Source organism: Canis aureus, chromosome 6 (assembly GCF_053574225.1).
Source record: "Canis aureus isolate CA01 chromosome 6, VMU_Caureus_v.1.0, whole genome shotgun sequence".
Lineage (NCBI taxonomy): Eukaryota > Metazoa > Chordata > Mammalia > Carnivora > Canidae > Canis > Canis aureus.
The window spans coordinates 43,554,021-43,573,530 of NC_135616.1; the positions used below are offsets into that span (position 1 = coordinate 43,554,021).

General features: G+C 38.4%; 2 protein-coding genes across 8 annotated transcripts in view; both read left to right on the plus strand.

Annotated features, from left to right (window-relative positions):
- AHCTF1 (AT-hook containing transcription factor 1) overlaps positions 1-5,546 on the plus strand; it is a 77,750-nt gene extending 72,204 nt beyond the window's left edge. For 6 of the 7 annotated variants that reach the window (XM_077901349.1, XM_077901350.1, XM_077901354.1 and 3 more), the window contains 3 exons: positions 1,793-1,926; positions 2,931-3,013; positions 3,801-5,546. In XM_077901349.1, the coding sequence (XP_077757475.1) occupies positions 1,793-1,926; positions 2,931-3,013; positions 3,801-3,990 (407 nt within the window). In that variant the 3' untranslated portion in view covers positions 3,991-5,546. The remainder of the gene's footprint in view (positions 1-1,792; positions 1,927-2,930; positions 3,014-3,800) is intronic. The other variant, XM_077901352.1, reaches the window with a different exon arrangement.
- LOC144316550 (kinesin-like protein KIF28) overlaps positions 5,243-19,510 on the plus strand; it is a 59,044-nt gene continuing 44,776 nt past the window's right edge. The window contains exons 1-2 of the mRNA XM_077902566.1: positions 5,243-5,311; positions 11,926-12,120. Coding sequence (XP_077758692.1) covers positions 5,243-5,311; positions 11,926-12,120 — 264 coding nt within the window. The remainder of the gene's footprint in view (positions 5,312-11,925; positions 12,121-19,510) is intronic.

Here is a 19,510-nt window from a genome sequence, read left to right on the forward strand (position 1 = left end):
TATTTATTTACCTATGAGAGACAGAGAGAGGCAGAGACACAGGCAGAGGGAGAAGCAGGCTCCATTGCAGGGAGCCTGACGTGGGACTTGATTCCGGGCTGAAGGTGGCGCTAAACCGCTGAACCATCCGGGCTGCCCACATCCCCTGTTTTGAAGCTAGTGCTTTGGAACTCTGGAAGCCTAGCCATCAAAAATTACCCTCAGGTGACGTAGAGAGGAGGATGGGGAATTAACCTGCCAAGAAGTATCCTAAAGTCTTACCTGTCTCAGTGAAGCCAGTGGAAGAAACAGTGGAGGCCGAGCATGTTTGCACTGATAGTGGGTGTTTTTATTTCCTTATTTATTTTTTTTGATATGTAGGGGAAACTGTAGGTGAACATGGGCTGGTCTTTGAAAAGCCAGAGCAGCTGTTGCTCTAGGTCACCTAGAAAGAGGAAAAACAATGTTTTAATTTCCCAGAGAGAACCTAGATACATTTCTTTATGACACTAAAAGGGGAAGATTTCCACCAGCACCCCCAACTATTTCTGTGTCTGCCCCTTATCAACTGGCAGCAGAGATGAGTTTTAGATCTGACCTCACCTCGAGTGTTTCTTAAGAATCCTATGCTTTAAAAGCAGAATTTGATGTCTCACAGAAGTTTTGACTGTCCTGGTGGGTGAAATAACAGCTCAACTAGACTGAGAATTTATTTCATGACTGTAAATTCTTAAAATAGTAACCTCATAACAAATGCAGACATCTATAAAACGCTTACTGTGTGTCACCCAATGCTGTTCAGATCCTCTGATCTTCATGGTAACTCTATAGGTACTGTTATTAATCCCACTTTATAGAAACTGAGGCACAGAGGGGTTTAACTAATTTGCCCAATCCAAAAGCTGGGATTTAACCTGTGGTGGACGGTTTCAGCTGCCACTGTCATAAGTACATTGCTACTTGCTGTTAGTATGGAGACCCCATGGCGAAAACAAACTCTGAGATAAAACCTGTGTATGTTTTGAATCAGTTCTTTTTTTTTTTTTTTTAATTTTTTATTTATTTATGATAGTCACACAGAGAGAGAGAGAGGCAGAGACACAGGCAGAGGGAGAAGCAGGCTCCATGCACCGGGAGCCCGACGTGGGATTCGATCCCGGGTCTCCAGGATCACGCCCTGGGCCAAAGGCAGGCGCCAAACCGCTGCGCCACCCAGGGATCCCTGAATCAGTTCTTAATTAAGCCATTTTTATTTATCTATGGGATATTCTCCTGTCAGCCTGTTCTTCTATGCTAATTACTTTTTCTGCTTGCTTTTTTCCCTTTATGATGTGAACTTTTCTGTTGTTCTTTGACCCGAATAACTAGCTCAGAATGAGCTGGAAGGAAAAAACTTGAGTCTTCTTTGAAAATAATTTTGTAAATAAAAATCTTGCTTCTGGAACAGGAGGGATTATGAAGCAAACTAGCTCAGCTTCTATATATAAGATTGATGCTTTCCTTCCCGAGAGTGTTTGAAGAGCAGTAAAGATTAAAACTAGTGAGATGATAAAATTCTGAGTTCCCTTTTTGTATTTTATTTATATAATGTAGCACTGTTTAGTCTGGAGCATTAAATGTTCCTGGACATTGGGTTTGCCATGTGGTTACTCTCACCCTGGCATGGCTGCCACAGGATGCCAGTGTCTCCCCATGTCTTCCTGACATGTGTCATTTGTTCCAAACTTTTCAAAAAAAAAAAGATACTGAGGTGTATATAGATGAACATGGATACAGTGTGTGCTATTTTATTTTTCTCCCTGCCTTTCTTTAGGGAAAAAAATAGAGACTCCAGCCCAGCTGCAAGAATTAGTTTCAGATTTATCTTCTCGGTTTGTCTTCTCACCTCCTGCTTTAAGGACCAGGCGGAAAACCACATCTAACACATCCAGAGCTGGAGATGAACTGGTAAGAAATGGATTTTATCTGCATGCTTATTTAAACATGTTCTTTGTTTTGGCAGTGTTTCCTAAGTAAATCTATTTTTGAAGTGCAGACATTTATACCAAAAGCCCCTGATCCCCTTGTCTGTGCTTCTAGGGACCCTCCCCTTTGGACATATCTGCGATATGTCACTGATGGTGTGTTCCTGGAAGTTGCAGTTTCGATTACCCAAAGGGGAAAGGCTTTTAACCTTTAGTGTCTCATCAGAATGGTCTAAAACAGATCTATGGAAAACAGAGGTTCCTGACTCTCCAGGATGTCACATACAGACTGTATCACCTGATTGCACATAACCTTAAAATAAAAACAGTTCAGGGATTGAGAAGAAGACCCTGGTTTTTAACAAGATTCATTCATAAGATTTCTTAAAGTGTCTGCTGTGCGCTGATTACTCTGCAGGGGCAAAGAGATGACTTGGTCAGATACTTTGTCTTTCAGGAGCTCAATTTAATTGAAAAACTGGAAACACCTAATTACTTCACAGTATGAAAAGAATCAGTTATGCACAAATAACCCTATAGACAGAAGATAAAGCAAACAGGCATCCCTGGAAGAGAAGACAGTGGGTTGCAGAGGCCAGAGGCCGGCAGTGGGTGGGGGTAGGGTGGAGGTTGCTTACACACCGGTAAACAGCCATGTGCACATTCAAGGAAGTACAAAATAAATTGTAGGGAGGAAAACTAGTCTCTGGTGGTCTTGATGAAAGATGAAGAGAACCTGGATTTGGACAGAAGCAAGGACACATTACACGTGAAAAATACATGCCTTGGAGATGAACTGGGTGTGTGGAGACAGGGATAGAGAGCACCCCTAAAATGACTGGAGTCTCTGCTAAAGATGAAAGGGACCTGTTAGGTCTGAGTTCAGTAGCCCTGTTTGGCTGTATTCCTTGACTTGGGATAGAACTAATTCTACTTAGGTTTCAAGTATTCCCTTATAATTTATCTTTTAAATTTTTTAACCCATAGGAAGATGATGCTCCATCAGTAGAAAGTGTGGGAAGACCAAAAGTGAAAGCAACCAGGACTGCAAAGACGAGACAGGCAAGCAAGTACGCCCTTTTTTATGCCGTAATCTTTGTCCATTTTGTTTCATAGATTGGATTTGAGAAGAGTCTTAGAGAAATTAAGCTCTTTAGAAAAAGGTGATTCTTAGGGGCATTTATGCACAGTGGTTCCTGGAGATGGCTGGATCTCACCACAGAAGGCAGGTCTCTCCACACAGCAGTGAAAGCCCATCCATCCTTTTTAAGGAAGGGCCGTGGGGGTACTTCTGTGCGCAGTGGGTTAGGGGGAGGGCAGTGAGATGTTTCACCCTCTGCTTAATAAAGGTAGATAACTATTAATAAAAATAATTATAAACTTAAAATCTTATATTTATTCATGGGGAAATTTCTCTAGGTATATTCTTAGCCGTGGTTGAATTTCATAAAAAGTACAAAGTAAATCCATTTGAGCTTACTTTAAAAACTGAATGAGACTTTGGTCTGTAATTAACAACACTGTTTCTATGGCATTTGGCTTTATTTATATGTAGGAAACTTTAATATCATGAAAGTAGACACACTCACTGATCACTAGTGTGTGAGTTGCTGTTTCTCACACACGTCACAGGCCTGCTGGCTCTCTTGGCACCAATGTCATGTGAAGACTTTATTCAGCTTCCAGTTAGCTTATATGACAGAAAACAATGATAAAACCAAAGCACCAGGAGAGGCTGCTGCTCCTAAATGGCCTTTTTCTTAATTTAATTGCGAAGTGGATTCTAGTTTATATCATAATATGTTTATTCTTACTCGAATTGTTTTTGTTTTGTTTTGTTTTGTTTTTTGTTTTCAGAATCAAAGAAGAAGATAACTGGTCACCTCCTCCTGTGAAAATCCGGCTGATTTCTCCCTTGCCAAGCCCGATTGACGAAGTCCAGAGCAAGCCTAAAAGAGCAACAGCAGCACCAGGAAGAGCTCCAGGAAGGGGCAAGAAGAAGCTGTCCTCCTTTCCAAAGCAAGTTTTACGCAGAAAAATGCTCTAATTTTTTTCAACTTTTTAATGAACACCAATTTGTAAAATCATCAGAATTGTGTGGATTATTAAAAATCGTTAATTTGGAAGAAAATAATTTGTATAAATTACTGTAAATTTTTGTAAACAAAAGGTCTTCAATAAGTAAAATAACTCCATAAGGAGTGTGATTCTTTTAGTCTGGGCAGTTTTTCTATTTTATATTAAGACTTCATACATTTATATAATATGTAAATATGGCTTACTACTGGAATGTTAAATAAAGTGTATACTTCACAGTAGTTTGTGTCTGTTAGCTTTTTGAGAAGGGATTTCTGTTTTAATAATGATTTTATAATGCAAGTAGGCATTGGTCCCATTTTCTTTCGCTATAGTTAAAGGTATTCAGCCTTAAAATGAGGATGACTGAAGAACTGTTGATGTTTTTTTTTAATTGCTATTTTATAATTTATGCACTTTGCTCCTATGATTGAGATTTCTAATCATAAAATGTATATATATATATATATTTTTGCCTGTTACTATGTTGAAATCAAATTATGGGCATGTAATTCTGCCGCTTTTTTTAGTTTTAACAGATTTTGTATATTCTACCTCAAATGAGTAATTTTCCAAGTAATGCATTGGTTAAATACAATGTTGGCATTTCTTATTCAGCAAGCTTAAAGGCTCTTTACCTTTAAAGTCTCTGAGTTCCTCAGTGACTAATCATCCAGGTTAGATTGACCGGTTCACTGCTCACTAGCCATTTCTTTAGGAAGATCTAAGAAGGTAGGGAAATGTCAAACAAATCTGCGTCATGGCTACTAGGTGCACCTTGTGCGTGCCTCGTAACCATAGAATGAGAAATCTGAACAAATTTTATAATATTCTTGCTGTAAAAGAGCTTCCTGTTAAACCTCAGAAATCCTTAATATTCAGGTTTGAAAACTGACACATTTTCATAAGACCTCAGGCACAGACTACTGAGGATGGGGGAAGCGTATGAGGCAGGGAAGGAAAAGAAAAATAAGACATTGTTGTGTGGAGATGGTGCAGTTAAGTGATGCTTGATGACAGCCTGTAAAACTCATCAATAAGTAAGTGTTGTAAAATAATTTATAACCAGTAATGGATAGTGTGTAATGAATGGACCATTAATAATTGATTGTCTCAAAACAAACTGCTTGTGTTGGCTAAGCTTGTAATGTTTTCGAGTGAAGCAGAAGCACTGTGCTTTCCACCTTATTTTTCTACCAAATAAACACCACAAGTGATGGGAAATGCCGACGACGCCCCTGCCAGGTATCGACACTGTGAGAGTAGCGGTACGGGTGCGGCCGTTCAGTCAGGTCAGTGATGGTGAAAGCTCCACCACCTTGTTGGAACTTTGACCAGGACTTGCATTTTCTTCATTTTCCAATGATAGTTACCAAACGTGTATTCAAGCTGCTTGTCACTGATGGAATTATTGAACTTATTTAAATGAACTTGTTAAACGAGTAACTTAAAGATCTCTGCATAATTAGTAAACACGTAACCTCATTCCTTTGCACAAGTAGCTCAATAAAAACATTGATGAGAGAAGCGTACTGTCAAGTTAATAATTTCTTAAACCAGTGCGGGTTGATGAATGGAGATACGTACTATTTTTAAGAAGTGTACTTGCACTCCCAACTACTCATTCAACTGTGTTGCTACAACACCATAGGATAAAATAGAGATTACGCTTGTTCTGGAACCTTGTAGTAATCTCTGATTATCCGTGCATTAGTTAAAATTTTAAGATAGTTCTGAACAATTGACCCAGTCAGCAAACTTCTGACTGCTATGCATCAAACACTGTTCTGCAGATAGGTTACAAAGCAGCTATCAGTCTTATCATGTAAGTAAGTGGTGGCAGCACGTACCACAGTGGTAAGGCAAGTAGTCTGGGCCCCCAGAGATGGATCAGTTCTAGTCAATTCTACCTAGCTAGGTCGTGAAGACTCTGCAGAGGGAGGCATTTCAGATGACCCAAGGGGCAAGTAAGGTTTGGACAAAAATATACTAGATAGAACAATGTCCAAGGGCATACTGGTCAGTGACCAGTGTTGAGTGGCATACGATGAACGTAATGGGGACCACGTATCAGGTCTGGTTTCCCACTTGGAGATTGTTCAACCTGATGCTTTTTCTCCATCGGTTTTTAAGATTATGTTGCATGTTTTCAGTTGGTGTCAGTGATTTCCTGTGCCCTGGCATTTATCTGCATGGCAGGAAATGCTTCAGCAGCCCAGCAGGTATAGTACTGGATAGCTTTATGCGCATAACCAGACAACCTCAAGTGTCGCAGCTCATCAGGGCTTAGGCTCCTGAACAAACCAGGAGCCCAAGAACTGTGAGGAGTTTAATGTTTCAACCAAGAAAAAGGAAATAAAACAATTTTGTAATCAAACATGTCAATACGCTGAAAGTACTTGTTCCAGGGGTATTTTTCACTGGCCTTTACTACTGTGGCAGCAACTATAAGTTTTACAGTATGGGGGGAGCAAGTAGGCACTCAGTTAATTACATGGCTTTTAGGTCCCCTCATCAAAAAGATTGCATTTGATTGTATTCCACCCACACCGTTGGCTTGCCTGTAGCTAGGAGGAGAGCAGACCTGAGGGTGAACAGTTAGGGATCACCCCTGGACAACTGGAGCACCTCCAGGTGGCCTGGACTCTTAATCTCTGACTTCCTAGCTTTATCCTCATTGTGAGGTCGGAGCACCAACTTGGTGAGACTCTGATAAGAGGAAGCACTTTCTCAGGAGCCTTTGAAGCACAATCTGAGGTCAGATGAACTTGGGTTTCTCACTCACCCACTGTGTGACCCTGAAGAAGGTGCTAAACTCTCTGAGCCTTGGTTTCCTTACGTGCAAAGTGGAGATGTTGAACTCCGCAGGCTTACCGGTTCTAAAACCTAGGTGAAATAACGTGCAAATCAACACACTGCCTTGATGAATAAGGAGTCTTGATGGTAGCCACTATAATTTTTCCTTGAGAGAGAGAGAGACCATATGTGGGGGGAGAAGGGGCTGGTGGCAAAGAGAATCACACAGACTACAGTGAGTGCAGAGCTTGATCTCACAACAGCAAGATCACGACCTGAGCCAAAACCAAGAGTCGGGTGCCCAACCGAGCCACCCAGGTGCCCCTGCTATAATTTTTTGTGAATGGTTTTATTGAGATAGTTCACATACTATATAGTTCCCTCGCTTAAAGTGTACCATCCAATACTTTTTAGTAGATTCACAGATTCGTGCCATTTTCACCAATTTCAGAACTAAAATTTTCATCACCTCAAGAATCTGCCAGTTAGCTTGACCATCCTTATCCCTTTAGTTCTAAGCAACTGGTACTCTAACCTTAGTCTGTACATATTTGCCTGTTCTGTACAGGTCGGGTGAATGGGGTTCGTCTTGTGACTTAGCATAATGGTTTCAAGGTCTGTCCATGTTGTAACATGGATCAAAATTTCATTTCTTTGTGGACTGGATCATACCCCATTGTGTGGACATGCACATTTTGTTTAATCCATTCTTCAGTGGATGTTTGAGTTGTGTTGGCTTTCTCCACAGCCTTATTTTGGTTTCTGCAGGAAATAATGCTGCTATAAACATTCACGTGTAAGTTTTTGTGTGGATGCATGTTTTTATTTCTTTTGGTTTTATACCCAGGCATGGAATTGCTGAGTCACGGAGTAGTAATTTCAGGAACTGACAGATTTTCCAAAGCCAGCTGTACCAGGGGTATACCCCACCAACCCGTGTATGAGGATTCCACTTTCTTCAGTCCAACCCAGTTACCAGTCTGTATTATAGCCATTCTGGGTGTGAAGTGATGTCCTGTGGTTTTGAATTGCAGTTCCCTGATGATGAAGAATGTCAAATATCTTCATATTATTGTCCATTAGTGTATCCTCTTTGAATGTCTATCTAGATCTCTTACTCATTTTTAAGTGGGTTATCTTTTTACATTGAGCTCTTCTGGATAGATTCAATTCCTTATTAGATAACATGCAAATTTTCTCATTCTGTGGGTATTTTCTTGATGGTGTCTTTTAAAGCATAAAGTTTTTAATTTTGATGAAGTCTTTTAAATTTTAACTCGTGCTTTGGTGTCCTTAGACTCTTTTGCCCAATCCAAGGTCACAAATATTTACTTCTATGTTTTCTTTTGTACTAATAGCTCTTACGTTTAGGTCTTTGGTCCATTTTGTGTTAATTTTTGTGTATAAAATGAAGTAAGCCTCCAAGTTCAATTTTTTTGCATGTAGCTGTCGAGTTTTCCCAGGACCACTTCTTTCCCCATTTTCATAGCCTTGTTGAAAATCAGTTGGCCACAGAGGCCTAGGATGATTTCTAGACTTTCAATTTCATTATATTAATCTGTATGTCTGTTGTGCCAGTATTACACTACTGCCTTAGTCACTGTTTGGTTAGTACTAAGTTGAGAAATTGGGAATTGTGAATCCTGCCTTGTTCTTTTTCAAGACTGTTTTGGCTGTTCTGGGTGTCTTCCAGTTCCATTTAATTTTACAATTAACTTATCAATTTCTACACAGAATCAGGTGGGGTTCTGATAGAGATTTCACTGAATCTGTACATCAATTTGGAGAGTGTTATCATCTTAGCAATGCTAAGTCTGATCTATGAGCATAGGGTGTTTTCCCAATTTTTAAATCATCTTTAGTTTCATTCAACAATGTCTTGTAGTATTCGGAAGATATGTTTTGTACTTCTTTTATTAACTATTCCTAAGTGTTTTGTTCCTTTTGATACTATTAGACATGGAACTTTTCCATTTCATTTTCAGATTGTTCCTTTCAAGTGTATGTAATTGATTTTTGTGTGTGGATCTTATGTTTTACAAGCTTACTGAACTCCTTTATTAGTTCTAATAGTTTTTTTAGAGAATTCCTTAGGATTTTCTATAAATCCTGTCCTCTGCAAAGAGATAATTTTATTTCTTCCTTTCCTATGCAGATACCTTTAATTTCTTTTTTCCTGCCTATTTGCCCTAGATCCTCCAATACAATATTGAATAGAAGTGTTAAAGTAGAAATCCTTGTCTTCTACTTGATCTTAGCATATAACATTCAGTCTTGACCATTAATTATTTGGATACCAATGGTGGGTCTTTCATAGATGCTCTTTATCTGAAGAATTCCATTTCTTAATTCCTTGAGTTTTTATCATGAAAGGGTGTTAGATTTTGCTAAATGCATTTTCTACATCTATTGAGATGGTACGTGATTTTTGGTTTTCATTCTATTGATCTATTTCATGAAGTCATTACCTTAAAGTTGCCAGAGATTTGCTTTAATCAAGTATAGTAAGGTGACAGACATAGAAACAACTGCCTTAAAATTCTCAAGAAAATGGAGCATGCCACACAGAGGAAGTATCAAGGTCAGGCAAATGACAGAAGGAGCATATCCCACAGCCTTATTTTGGTTTCTGCAGGAAGGAATGGGCAGGCATAATGGGGAAATTTGAGCAAGTTTAGGATTATATAGTTTGAGTAATTTCAATGGACTCTGGGCTAGAGTCCATAGAGAGGTGGTCTCTAGGCAGGTACCTGGCCCTGGGGTGATTTAGGGCATGGGAAATACTGGCTTGATGTGTGAGAGTTTGGTAAAGGAGAGTTTGGTAAAGGAGGTGTGTGAGAGTTTGGTAAAGGAGTCCATATGGACTTTGGATTGGTTGGTTTACATGAAAGGCAAGTTGCTTACTATCTCTAGGAATCTATTAGCCCTGGAGGGGCAGTCTTTTTAGGCCCCAGGATGTCAATGCATTATCAAATATAGAAAATAAAAAACATGATTAATACAATAATTTTCAGATGTTAAATCAACCTTACAACCTTGGATAAATCACATTTGGCCATGACATATAATTCTTTTTACATGTTGCTGGATTTGGTTTGCTAATAATTTATTGAGGATTCTTGCATTGATACTCATGAGGGAAATTGATCTGTATTTCCATTTTCTTGTAATGTCTTTGCCTGGATTTGGTATAGAGGTAACATTGCCTTCATAAAAGTAGGTTTGGGAAGTATTCCCTCTTCTATTTTTTGGAAAAGTTTATGAAGAATTGATATTCTAAAGTTTTGGTAGGAATTCAAACCAGCATTCAAACCATCTAGGCTTTTTTTCTTTTTCTTTCTACTTCAATCTCTTGTTATAGGTGTATTCAGATTGTCTGTTTCTGGAGTCAGTTTCAGGAGTTCTGTGTTTAAGAATTTGCCCATTTAAATTATCTAACTTGTTGGTACCCAGTGGTTCATAGTATCCATTATAATCCTTTATTTCTTTAATCATGGTTTCCTTCAGTTCCTTATGTTTATAATGCTTCCTATAAGGACACTGCTGAGAAGTCTGGCATCTGGTCACTGTCATTTTCCCAGTGAATAGGGAAATTCCTTTCCTGTTTCTTTGCAGCCTCCTCATTTTTCAACAGAAACTAGACACTTTAGGTAATACAGTATAGCAAATCTGGAAACTGATTCGCCCACCCCTGTGTAGTTTATTATTGTTACTTGGTTATTTGTTTAGTGACTGGTTGGATTATTGCAGTGAAGTCCATCCCCCCACCTCTGGAGGGCACAGCTTTGGGTATGCCCTGTCACCCTGAGTAACACTGATTTGGATAGGGCTCATTCCTCTTTTGACCACGCCAAGCTGTTCAACTCTGCTGATTGATGACTGACTGCTCTGTTTTCAACAATGTCCTAGAGGCATAAATTACTCTTAACTAATGTGATCATATTCCGGTTCCTTTAAAAGGAACCGTCTCAGTGATTGATATTTTTTTTTCTCCAGGTGGGTTTGTCTCAGCTGTATTATTTCCCAGCACCTGCTCCCCCTCCTCTGCCCCACAACCTCTGCAAACTAGAGAGACTGTAATTTAATCTAACAACAACCCTCCTCCCCGTTGCCTTTCATCACAATTTCTGTTCTAGAGTGTGCCCTTAGGATCAAGCTTCTCTGAAAGAGCAAATGATATCAGTTTCCTGGAGAAGACATTAGTTGCTATCCCCCCCAGACAGGTTGTCTAAACCTGATCTCTGGATTTGGGAGTGGAGACAATGGCAAGCTGCTCCCTGTTTTAGAAGCCCAGCACTTGAATGTGAAACAGCAGTTGGAGATCCTCCCAGCTTACCTGTCCTGGCGTGGACTCCCCAGCTCAGAGGTGGGGGCAAGGACAGCCAGCACCCTAGTATTCTCAGCATGATGTGTCCAAAGTAGAGCCTCCATTGCATGCATGGGCATTGGTTAGAAGAAGGAATGCTACCTCTCACCAAGTCTCTCCCAGGACTTAGCCTTGGCAACAAGTAGATGAGAGTGGGATATGAAATCTGATATCCTGCCCCTGCCAAGAAAAAAAAAAAAAACCCTCCAGCTGGAATATCTGGGGATATTCCTTGTGATATTGGCTCCAGGAGTCTGGGGTAGAGTCTCCACCTAGCTGAGCTGTCAGGGGAGACAAAGGGAATGGTCTTGCTTCAAATACCAGATGCAACTTTCTTAACAATTGTGGTATGTTTCCTTGAATAGATATTTTGTCATCGGTTGTCTGCCCTGAGGACCATTTCCAGTGTCTTGAAATGGCTGTTTTTCCATATCTTTTTTTCATGAATAATTGTCACCAGTTTCACTGGGGATAAAAAGGGGAAGCTCTTGGTTGCTATAGTTATTATTATTAGCATAGCTGGGTGTTAGGCTATTTTCAGAAAATTATTATCACTAGAGACAAGCCTTTCAGAAATTCTGAGGAAGTTTAAGAGCTGCTGCTTATCATAATAGCTGCTAAGAATAACAGAGAATAAAATGAATAAATGGTGAGTGCCTGGCTCAATTTCTTATGTATAAAGACTTGCAAAAACAATTCGAATGACAAAACTACAATGACTGTGAATTTATAATTTGACTATAGAGAGAGAAGAATTCTGGGAGCAAATGTGTGATTTCCATGCATTCCAGAACTACCACCACCATACAAGACCCTAAGAATCCAGAACACAGGAAGACATTTACTTTTGACCTGGCATATTGGTCTCACGATGGATTTCAGAAGGATAAAGATGGTGTGTTTATTTCAGCTGATCCTAGCAGTCAATTTGCAAGCCAGGTAAATTGCTTTAAAGCACAACTTCAAAGGAAGGTGGTTGGGTTTTTTTGTTTTTTTGTTTTTTAACAAAATGTAACAGTAGAACAGTGTAATTTTTTTAATGCAAGCATGCTATGATATATACTTCCATTTGAGAGTTTGATTTTAAATTTATTCCTTTTTCATGTTAAACATGAGGTCCAAAAGGACAGCTATTGTGTAAATAATTTTTAGGAACTCAAATCAATTGATTTGCCAATGTATTGACATAGTTTGAAAAAGAAGCGTCAGTTTAGTCAATTATATTTTGCCTGTTTGAAATAAGCAAAATTTGTGATGTGCTCAGCATTTGAGAAGTCTTGTTTTATTAAGTATTTATCACGTGCCATGTATTATTCCATCTTAAAGTTGCCCACAAATTGGTACAGAGTGACAGGCAAATAAGTTCATTCAGAAATGTTACATGTTCTGGGATAAGAATATGGGATACAATGGGGTACAAATGGAGAGGAGGTCATTTCAATCTGGACAAAGCTCACTGAGTTTCCTGGATCTGGGTGTGTGTATAGTTTTGATCAAATTTGAAAAAATTTCAACTATCATTTTTTTCAAACATCTTCCCTCACCACCAATCAATTGTGGGGAAATAATAATGTTTTATAATGGATAGCTTTTGCATGTATTTTGTTAGATTTATTCTTAAAGTATTTCATTTTTTGGGGGGGTGGGCAAACAGAAGGAGAGGGACAAACAAACTCCACACACTGAGTACAGAGCCCAATGTGAGGCTCTTTCCCACAACCCTGAGATCATGACTCAAGCCAAAATCAAGAGTCAGAGACTCAACTGACTGAGCCACCCAGGTGCCCTGATAGCCAAAATTATTTTGAAAGACCCTGAAACCTGAAGAACTTAAAACCCACTAGAGAGCTTCAGTAGTCAAGACAGAGTGGTATTGGCTAAAAGATAGAAATATAGATCAATGGAATAGAATAAAGTATTCAGAAATAGATCCTCATATATTGTCATTCTTTTTGTGATGGTGCTGTAATGGGTTGAATAGTGTTTCCCCAAAATCTGTATCTACTCAATACCTTAGAATGTAACCTTAAGTGGAAATAAGATATTGGCAGAAGTGATTAGGTAAGAATTAGGCCATACTAGATTAGAGTGGGCTCAAAATCTAATTTTGGGGGGCAGCCCAGGTGGCTCAGCAGTTTAGCACCTGCCTTCAACCCAGGGCCTGATCCTGGAGACCCAGGATCAAGTCCCGCATTGGGATCCCTGCATGGAGCCTGCTTCTCCCTCTGCCTCTCCCTGTGTCTCTCATGAATAAATAAATAAAATCTTTTTTAAAAAATCTAATTTTTGTAAGATGAGGGAAATCTGGACATACACACAGGGAGAATGCCATGTGATTATGAAGGTAGAGATTGGAATTATATGGTAATGAGCCAAGGAATGCCAAGGAATGCTGGGAGTCACCAGAAGCTGGGAAGAGTTAAGGAAGGATTCTTCCCTAGATCCTTCAGACAGCATGGCCTTGCCAGCACCTTGATTTCGGACTTTCAGGCTTTGGAATCAAGAAAATAATTTTCTTTTGTGTTTAGTCACCCATTTTGTGGCAATTTGCTATGGCAACCCTAGCAAACTAATAGAGGTGACATTGTTCTTCAAAATTAAAGCCTTTCAACAAATGATATTAGACATCCATGTGGAAAAGTATGACCTTTCATCTTTTCCTCATACCATATAAAAATGGACTCAGAATGGAACATAGACCTAACAGAGCTAAAATTATAAAACCTCTAAAAGAAAGGAGAAAATTTCTGTGGTATCAGATTTGAAAGATATCTTAGGTAGGACACAAACCTTAAAAAAATATTTATGTTTTAAGTTCAATTGTAATAAAAGAAAATAATAAATTAGACTGGTGAAAACAAACTTTTGCTCTTTACAGCATCCCAACAATAGCATGAAAAGGCTAGCCACAAAGAAAGAAAATATTTATAAAACAGATAAATTACCAAAATATTTAATGAATTCTTACAACTTAATATTAAAAAAGAAAAACAAGTCAGGGGCACCTGGGTGGCTCAGTGGTTGAGTGTCTGTCTAGGCTCAGGGTGTGATCCTGGGGTCCTAGATGGAGTTCCATATTGGGCTCCCCCCACAGGGAGCCTGCTTCTCCCTCTGTGTCTCTGCCTCTATCTCTCTATGTCTCTCACTAATAAATAATACTTTAAAAAAAAAAGAAAAGTGAATTTTTTTAAGGGAAAAGATTTGATCAGAGGCTTCATTAAAGTATATGTGAAAAAACAATGAAAAAGTATCAGACTTTTTCAGTTAGGGAAATGCAAGTTAACACCAAAATGAAATACTACTACACGTCAATAAGAATGACAAAAATTAAAAATTGACAATATGAAGTATTACTATACACGTGGACCAATTGGAACTCTAATATAGTACTTAGGGCATTGTAAAAATGTTGAGTTATCTTGGAAAATAAGCATGTTCTTCAAAAGTTATGCATACACTTAACCATATAATCCAGCAATTCTGAGAGAAACAAACATATGCCCTAACAAACAACCATCTGCAAGTGTCTTTCACAACTTTATATATAATAGTCCCAAACTAGAAACTCACACTGAGAAAGAGGGGCAGAGGCACATTGGGGAAACAAGCCTCGGGTACAGAAACCCTCAGATAAGAAGGATATCACAGGTACAGAAGTTCTCCCCAATGATTGAAAGGATGGAGTTCCACAGTGGGCATCCCTAGCCCTGGAGACCTGAATGGCAAGAATGAGCCCCCATAACACCTGGCTTTGAAAATCAGCAGGCCTTAACTCTGGGAGAGCCTGAGGGTTATAAGAAACTGAGGCTCCCCTCTTAAAGATCCAGCACACCATAGAACACAATTTGAGACCCTGCACAGAAGCAGTAGTTTGAAAAGCACTATATGTGAAGGTTTATTGACTAGTTTTAGATGATGTGTTAGAGGGTCAGGGATCTGTAGGAATGTTATCCAACAGCCATCCCTAGACCACCTGGTTCTGCCAACCAAGGGAGATTGTGCTACTGGGCCATGCAGGACATCCTATACATAAAGCCACTATTTTCAAGACCAGGTGACATAACTGACTATGTAATAAACAAAAAGGAACACAAAGGGTAAGACAAATGGGGACATACGTATATATGTTTCAAATGAAAGAATGAGATAAAACCTCAGGAAAAAACTGAAATGAAATGGTGATAAGCAATACACCTGATAAAGAGTTCAACGTATTGTTCCTCAGATGCTCACCAAACTCAGGAGAATGGATGAACACAGGGAGAATGTCAAAAAAGAGACAGAAAATATCTTTTAAAACCAATTATAGCTGTAGAGAAGAATACAATAGCAAATGAAAAAGATACTGGGAGGGATCAACAGCAGATCAGAGGATGCAGAAGATCCTTTCCACCACCCAGTTGAACAGCAATTATAACAAAAAAAAAAAAAAAGAATTTTAAATATGAGCATAGGTTGTGAGACCTCTGGGACAACATTCAGCATACTAACATTTGCATTATTGGGATCCTAGAAAGAGAAGAGAGAGAGGAAGGGGCAAAAAAGTTATTTGAAGAAATAATAGCTAAAAACTTCCCTAACCCCTGGGAAGAAAACAGACATCCAGGTCTAGGAAGCATAGAGAGCCCCAAACAAGATGAACCCAAGGAGGCTCATACCACGGCATTTAATAATTAAAATATCAAAAATTAATGATAATCTAAAGAAGAGCAAGAAGAAAGCAAAATGTTTTATACAAAGGAAACCCCAAAATGCTATCAGTTTATTTTTCAGCAGAAACTGCAAGCCAGAAGTGAGTGGCATGATGATGCCAGAAAGGAAAAACCCTACAACCAAGAATTTTATACCTGGCAAGATTATTATTTAGAACTGGAGAGAGAGTTTTCCAGACAAAAATTAAAAATGAAAAAGTTGATCAGCACTTAACCAGCCTTATAAGAAATGTTAAAAGGATTCTTTAAGTGGAAAAGAAAACACCATAAATAGAAGAAATTAATAAAGGGAAAATTTTCACTGGCAAAGGCAAATATATAATAAATGTAGTAGATCAATTACTTATAATAAAACCAGTATAAAAGTTAAAAAATAAAAATAGGGCACCTGGTGGCTCAGTTGGTTAAGCACCTGCTTTCAGCTCAGGTCACGATTCCAGGGTCTTGGGATCAAGTCCTGTGTTGAGCTCCCTGCTCTGTGGAGGGGTCTGCTGCTACCTCTCCCTCTACCCCTCCCCCTGATTGTACTCTCTCTCTCAGATAAATAAATAAATAAATAAATAAATAATCAATCTTTAAAAAGGTAAAAAAAAAAGTAGTAAAGTAATTTATATTTTAAGAAATGAGTTAAGGGAAACACAAAACTTAAAAAATGTGAAATATGGGGATGCCTGGGTGGCTCAGTGGTTGAGCGTCTACCTTTGGCTCAGGGCATAAGTCCCCAAGTCCCATGATCAAATCCGACAACGGGCTTCCTGCATGGAGCCTACTTCTCCCTCTGCCTATGTCTCTGCTATTCTCTCTCTCTCTCTCTCTCTCTCTCTCTGTCTTTCATGAATAAATAAATAAAACTTTTTAAAAATATGAAATAGGATGTCATGTACATAAAACATGGAGAGGGAGTAAAATTGAGAGCTTTCAGAATGTGCTTAAACATAAGCAGTCATCTCTTTAATATAGACTGCTATATACATCAAATATTACATGTCATTCTCATGTAACCACAAACCCAAATCCTATGATAGATACACAAAAAATAAAGAGAAAGGAATCCAAGCACAATGCTAAAGGAAGTTATCAAATCACAAGAAAAGAAGAATAAGAAAGGAACAGAGAATTAGAAAACAATGTCTGAATAACAAGAAGTACATACCAATCAATAATTAGTTTAAATGTAAATGGACTAAATACTCCAATCAAAAGACACATGGTGTAACTAGATGGGTGAAAAAAACAAGACCCATGTATATGCTGCCTACAAGGGACTCCACTGTAGATCCAAAGACACCTATAGATGGAAAGCACAAAGATGGAAAAAATATTCTAAGTGAATGGAAGTGAGGGGGAAATAAAGCTAGAGTAACAGTAGTTCTATAAAAAAAAATAGACTTTATTTTTTCTTAAGATTTATTTATTTGAGAGAGAGAGAGAACATGCAAGCAGGGAAGGAGCAGAGGGAGAGAGAAAATCCTCAAGCAGACTCCCCACTGAGCACAGAGCCCTACTTGGTGTTCCATCCCAGCACTCTGAGATTATGACCTGAGCTGAAATCAAGAGTCAGATGCTCAACTGACTGAGCCACCCAGGCACCCCAGACAAAATAAACTTTAAAACAAATACTGTAAGAAGAGACAAAGAAGGCACTATATAATGATAAAGCAAACAGTCCAACAAGAGGATATAACAATTGTAAATCTCTATGCACCCAATATAGGAGCACCTAACTATATAAAGCCAATATTAAGAGACATAAAGGGAGAAACTGACAGTAATGCAATTATAGAAGGGGACGTTAACACCCCAACTATGTCAGTAGACAGATCATTCAGACAGAAAATCAACAGGGAAAGTGTGGCTTTGAATGACACATAACAAGCGGGACTTAACAGCTATATTCAGAACATTTCATCCTAAAGAAGCAGAATACGCATTCTTCTCAAGCATACATGGGACCTTCTCCAGGATAGATTTCATGTTAGCCCACAAAACAAACCTCAAGAAACTTAAGAAATTTGAAATCATATCAAGCATCTTTTCTGACCACAATGGTATGAAACCAGAAATCAATTACAAGAATAAAACTGGAAAAAACATAAACAGGTGGATGCTAAACAACATGTTACTAAACAGCCAGTGGACTAACATCAGAGAGGAAATAAAAAAATACATGGAGACAAATGAAAATGGAAACACAAAGGCTCAAAATCTTTGGGATGCGGCAAAAGCAGTTCTAAGAGGGAAGATTATAGTGACACAGGCCTAAGTCAAGGAACAAGAAAAATATTAAATAAACAACCTAACCTTACTTCTAAAGGAACTAGAAAAAGAATAAAAGCCAAATTTAGTAGAAGGAAGGAAATAATAAAGATCAGAGGCAAAATAAATGAAATAAAGACTTAAAAAATAAGTCTGCAACTAAGAGCTGGTTCTTTGAAAAGATAGACAAATTAATAGATCTTTAGCCAGACTCATCAGGAAGAAGGAGAGAGCTCAAATATGTAAAATCAGAAAGACGGAAGTTACAACAGACATCAGAGAAATACAAAGAATTACAGGAGACTAGTACGAGAAATTGCAAGCCAACAAATTGGACAACCTATAAGAAATGAATATATCTGTAGAAACACAACCTTCCAGACTGAATCAGAAAGAAAAAATCGGAACAGACTGACCACTGGTAACAAAAGTGAATTGGTAATTAAAGAACTCCCAACAAGGAAAAGTACACAACCAAATGGCTTCCCAGGTGAATTCTACCAAATATTTAAAGAAGTGTTAATATCCATTCTTCTCAAATTATAAATACACAAAGATCAAAAGCACAGAGTATAGAGCCGGAAATAAACCCACGCTTAAATGGTCAGTTCATCTATGACAAAGGAGGCAAGACTATACAATAGGGGAAAACACAATCTCTTCAGTAAATGGCACTGAGAAACTGATAATTACATGAAAAAGAATGAAAGTGAACCATTTTCTTACACTATACAGAAAAATTAAGTTGAAATGGGTTACAGACCTAAAAGTGATAACTGAATCTATAGAAATCCTAAAAGAAAACATAGGCAGTAAACTCTGAGATAATGGTCTTAGCAATATTTTTATGGATTTGTGGCCTCAGACAAGGGAAACCAAGGCAAAAACAATTAGAACTACATCAAACTAAAAAGCTTTTGCATAGCAAAGGAAATAATCAAGAACATAGAAAGGCAACCTGCCTAGATCAGTGGAACAGAATAGGGAGCCCAGAAATAAACCTATGTGTATATGGTCAATAATCTAAGACAAAGGAGCCACAAATAGGCAATGGGGAAAGGATCATGTTTTCAGTAAATGGTGTTGGGGAAACTGGACAACCACATGAAATGTGACAAATGAAACTGGACCCCAACCTCAACCACTCACAAAAATTAACGTGAAATGTATTAAAAACCTGAACATAATGGCTGAAACCATAAAAGTTCTAGAAACAAACAAAGGTGGTAAGCTTCCACATATCGGTCTCAATAATGATGTTTTGGATTTGACACCAAAACCAAAAGTAAATAAGTAGGACTATATAAAAACAAAAAACTTCTGCACATAAAGGAAATCATCAACAAAATGAAATGGAAACA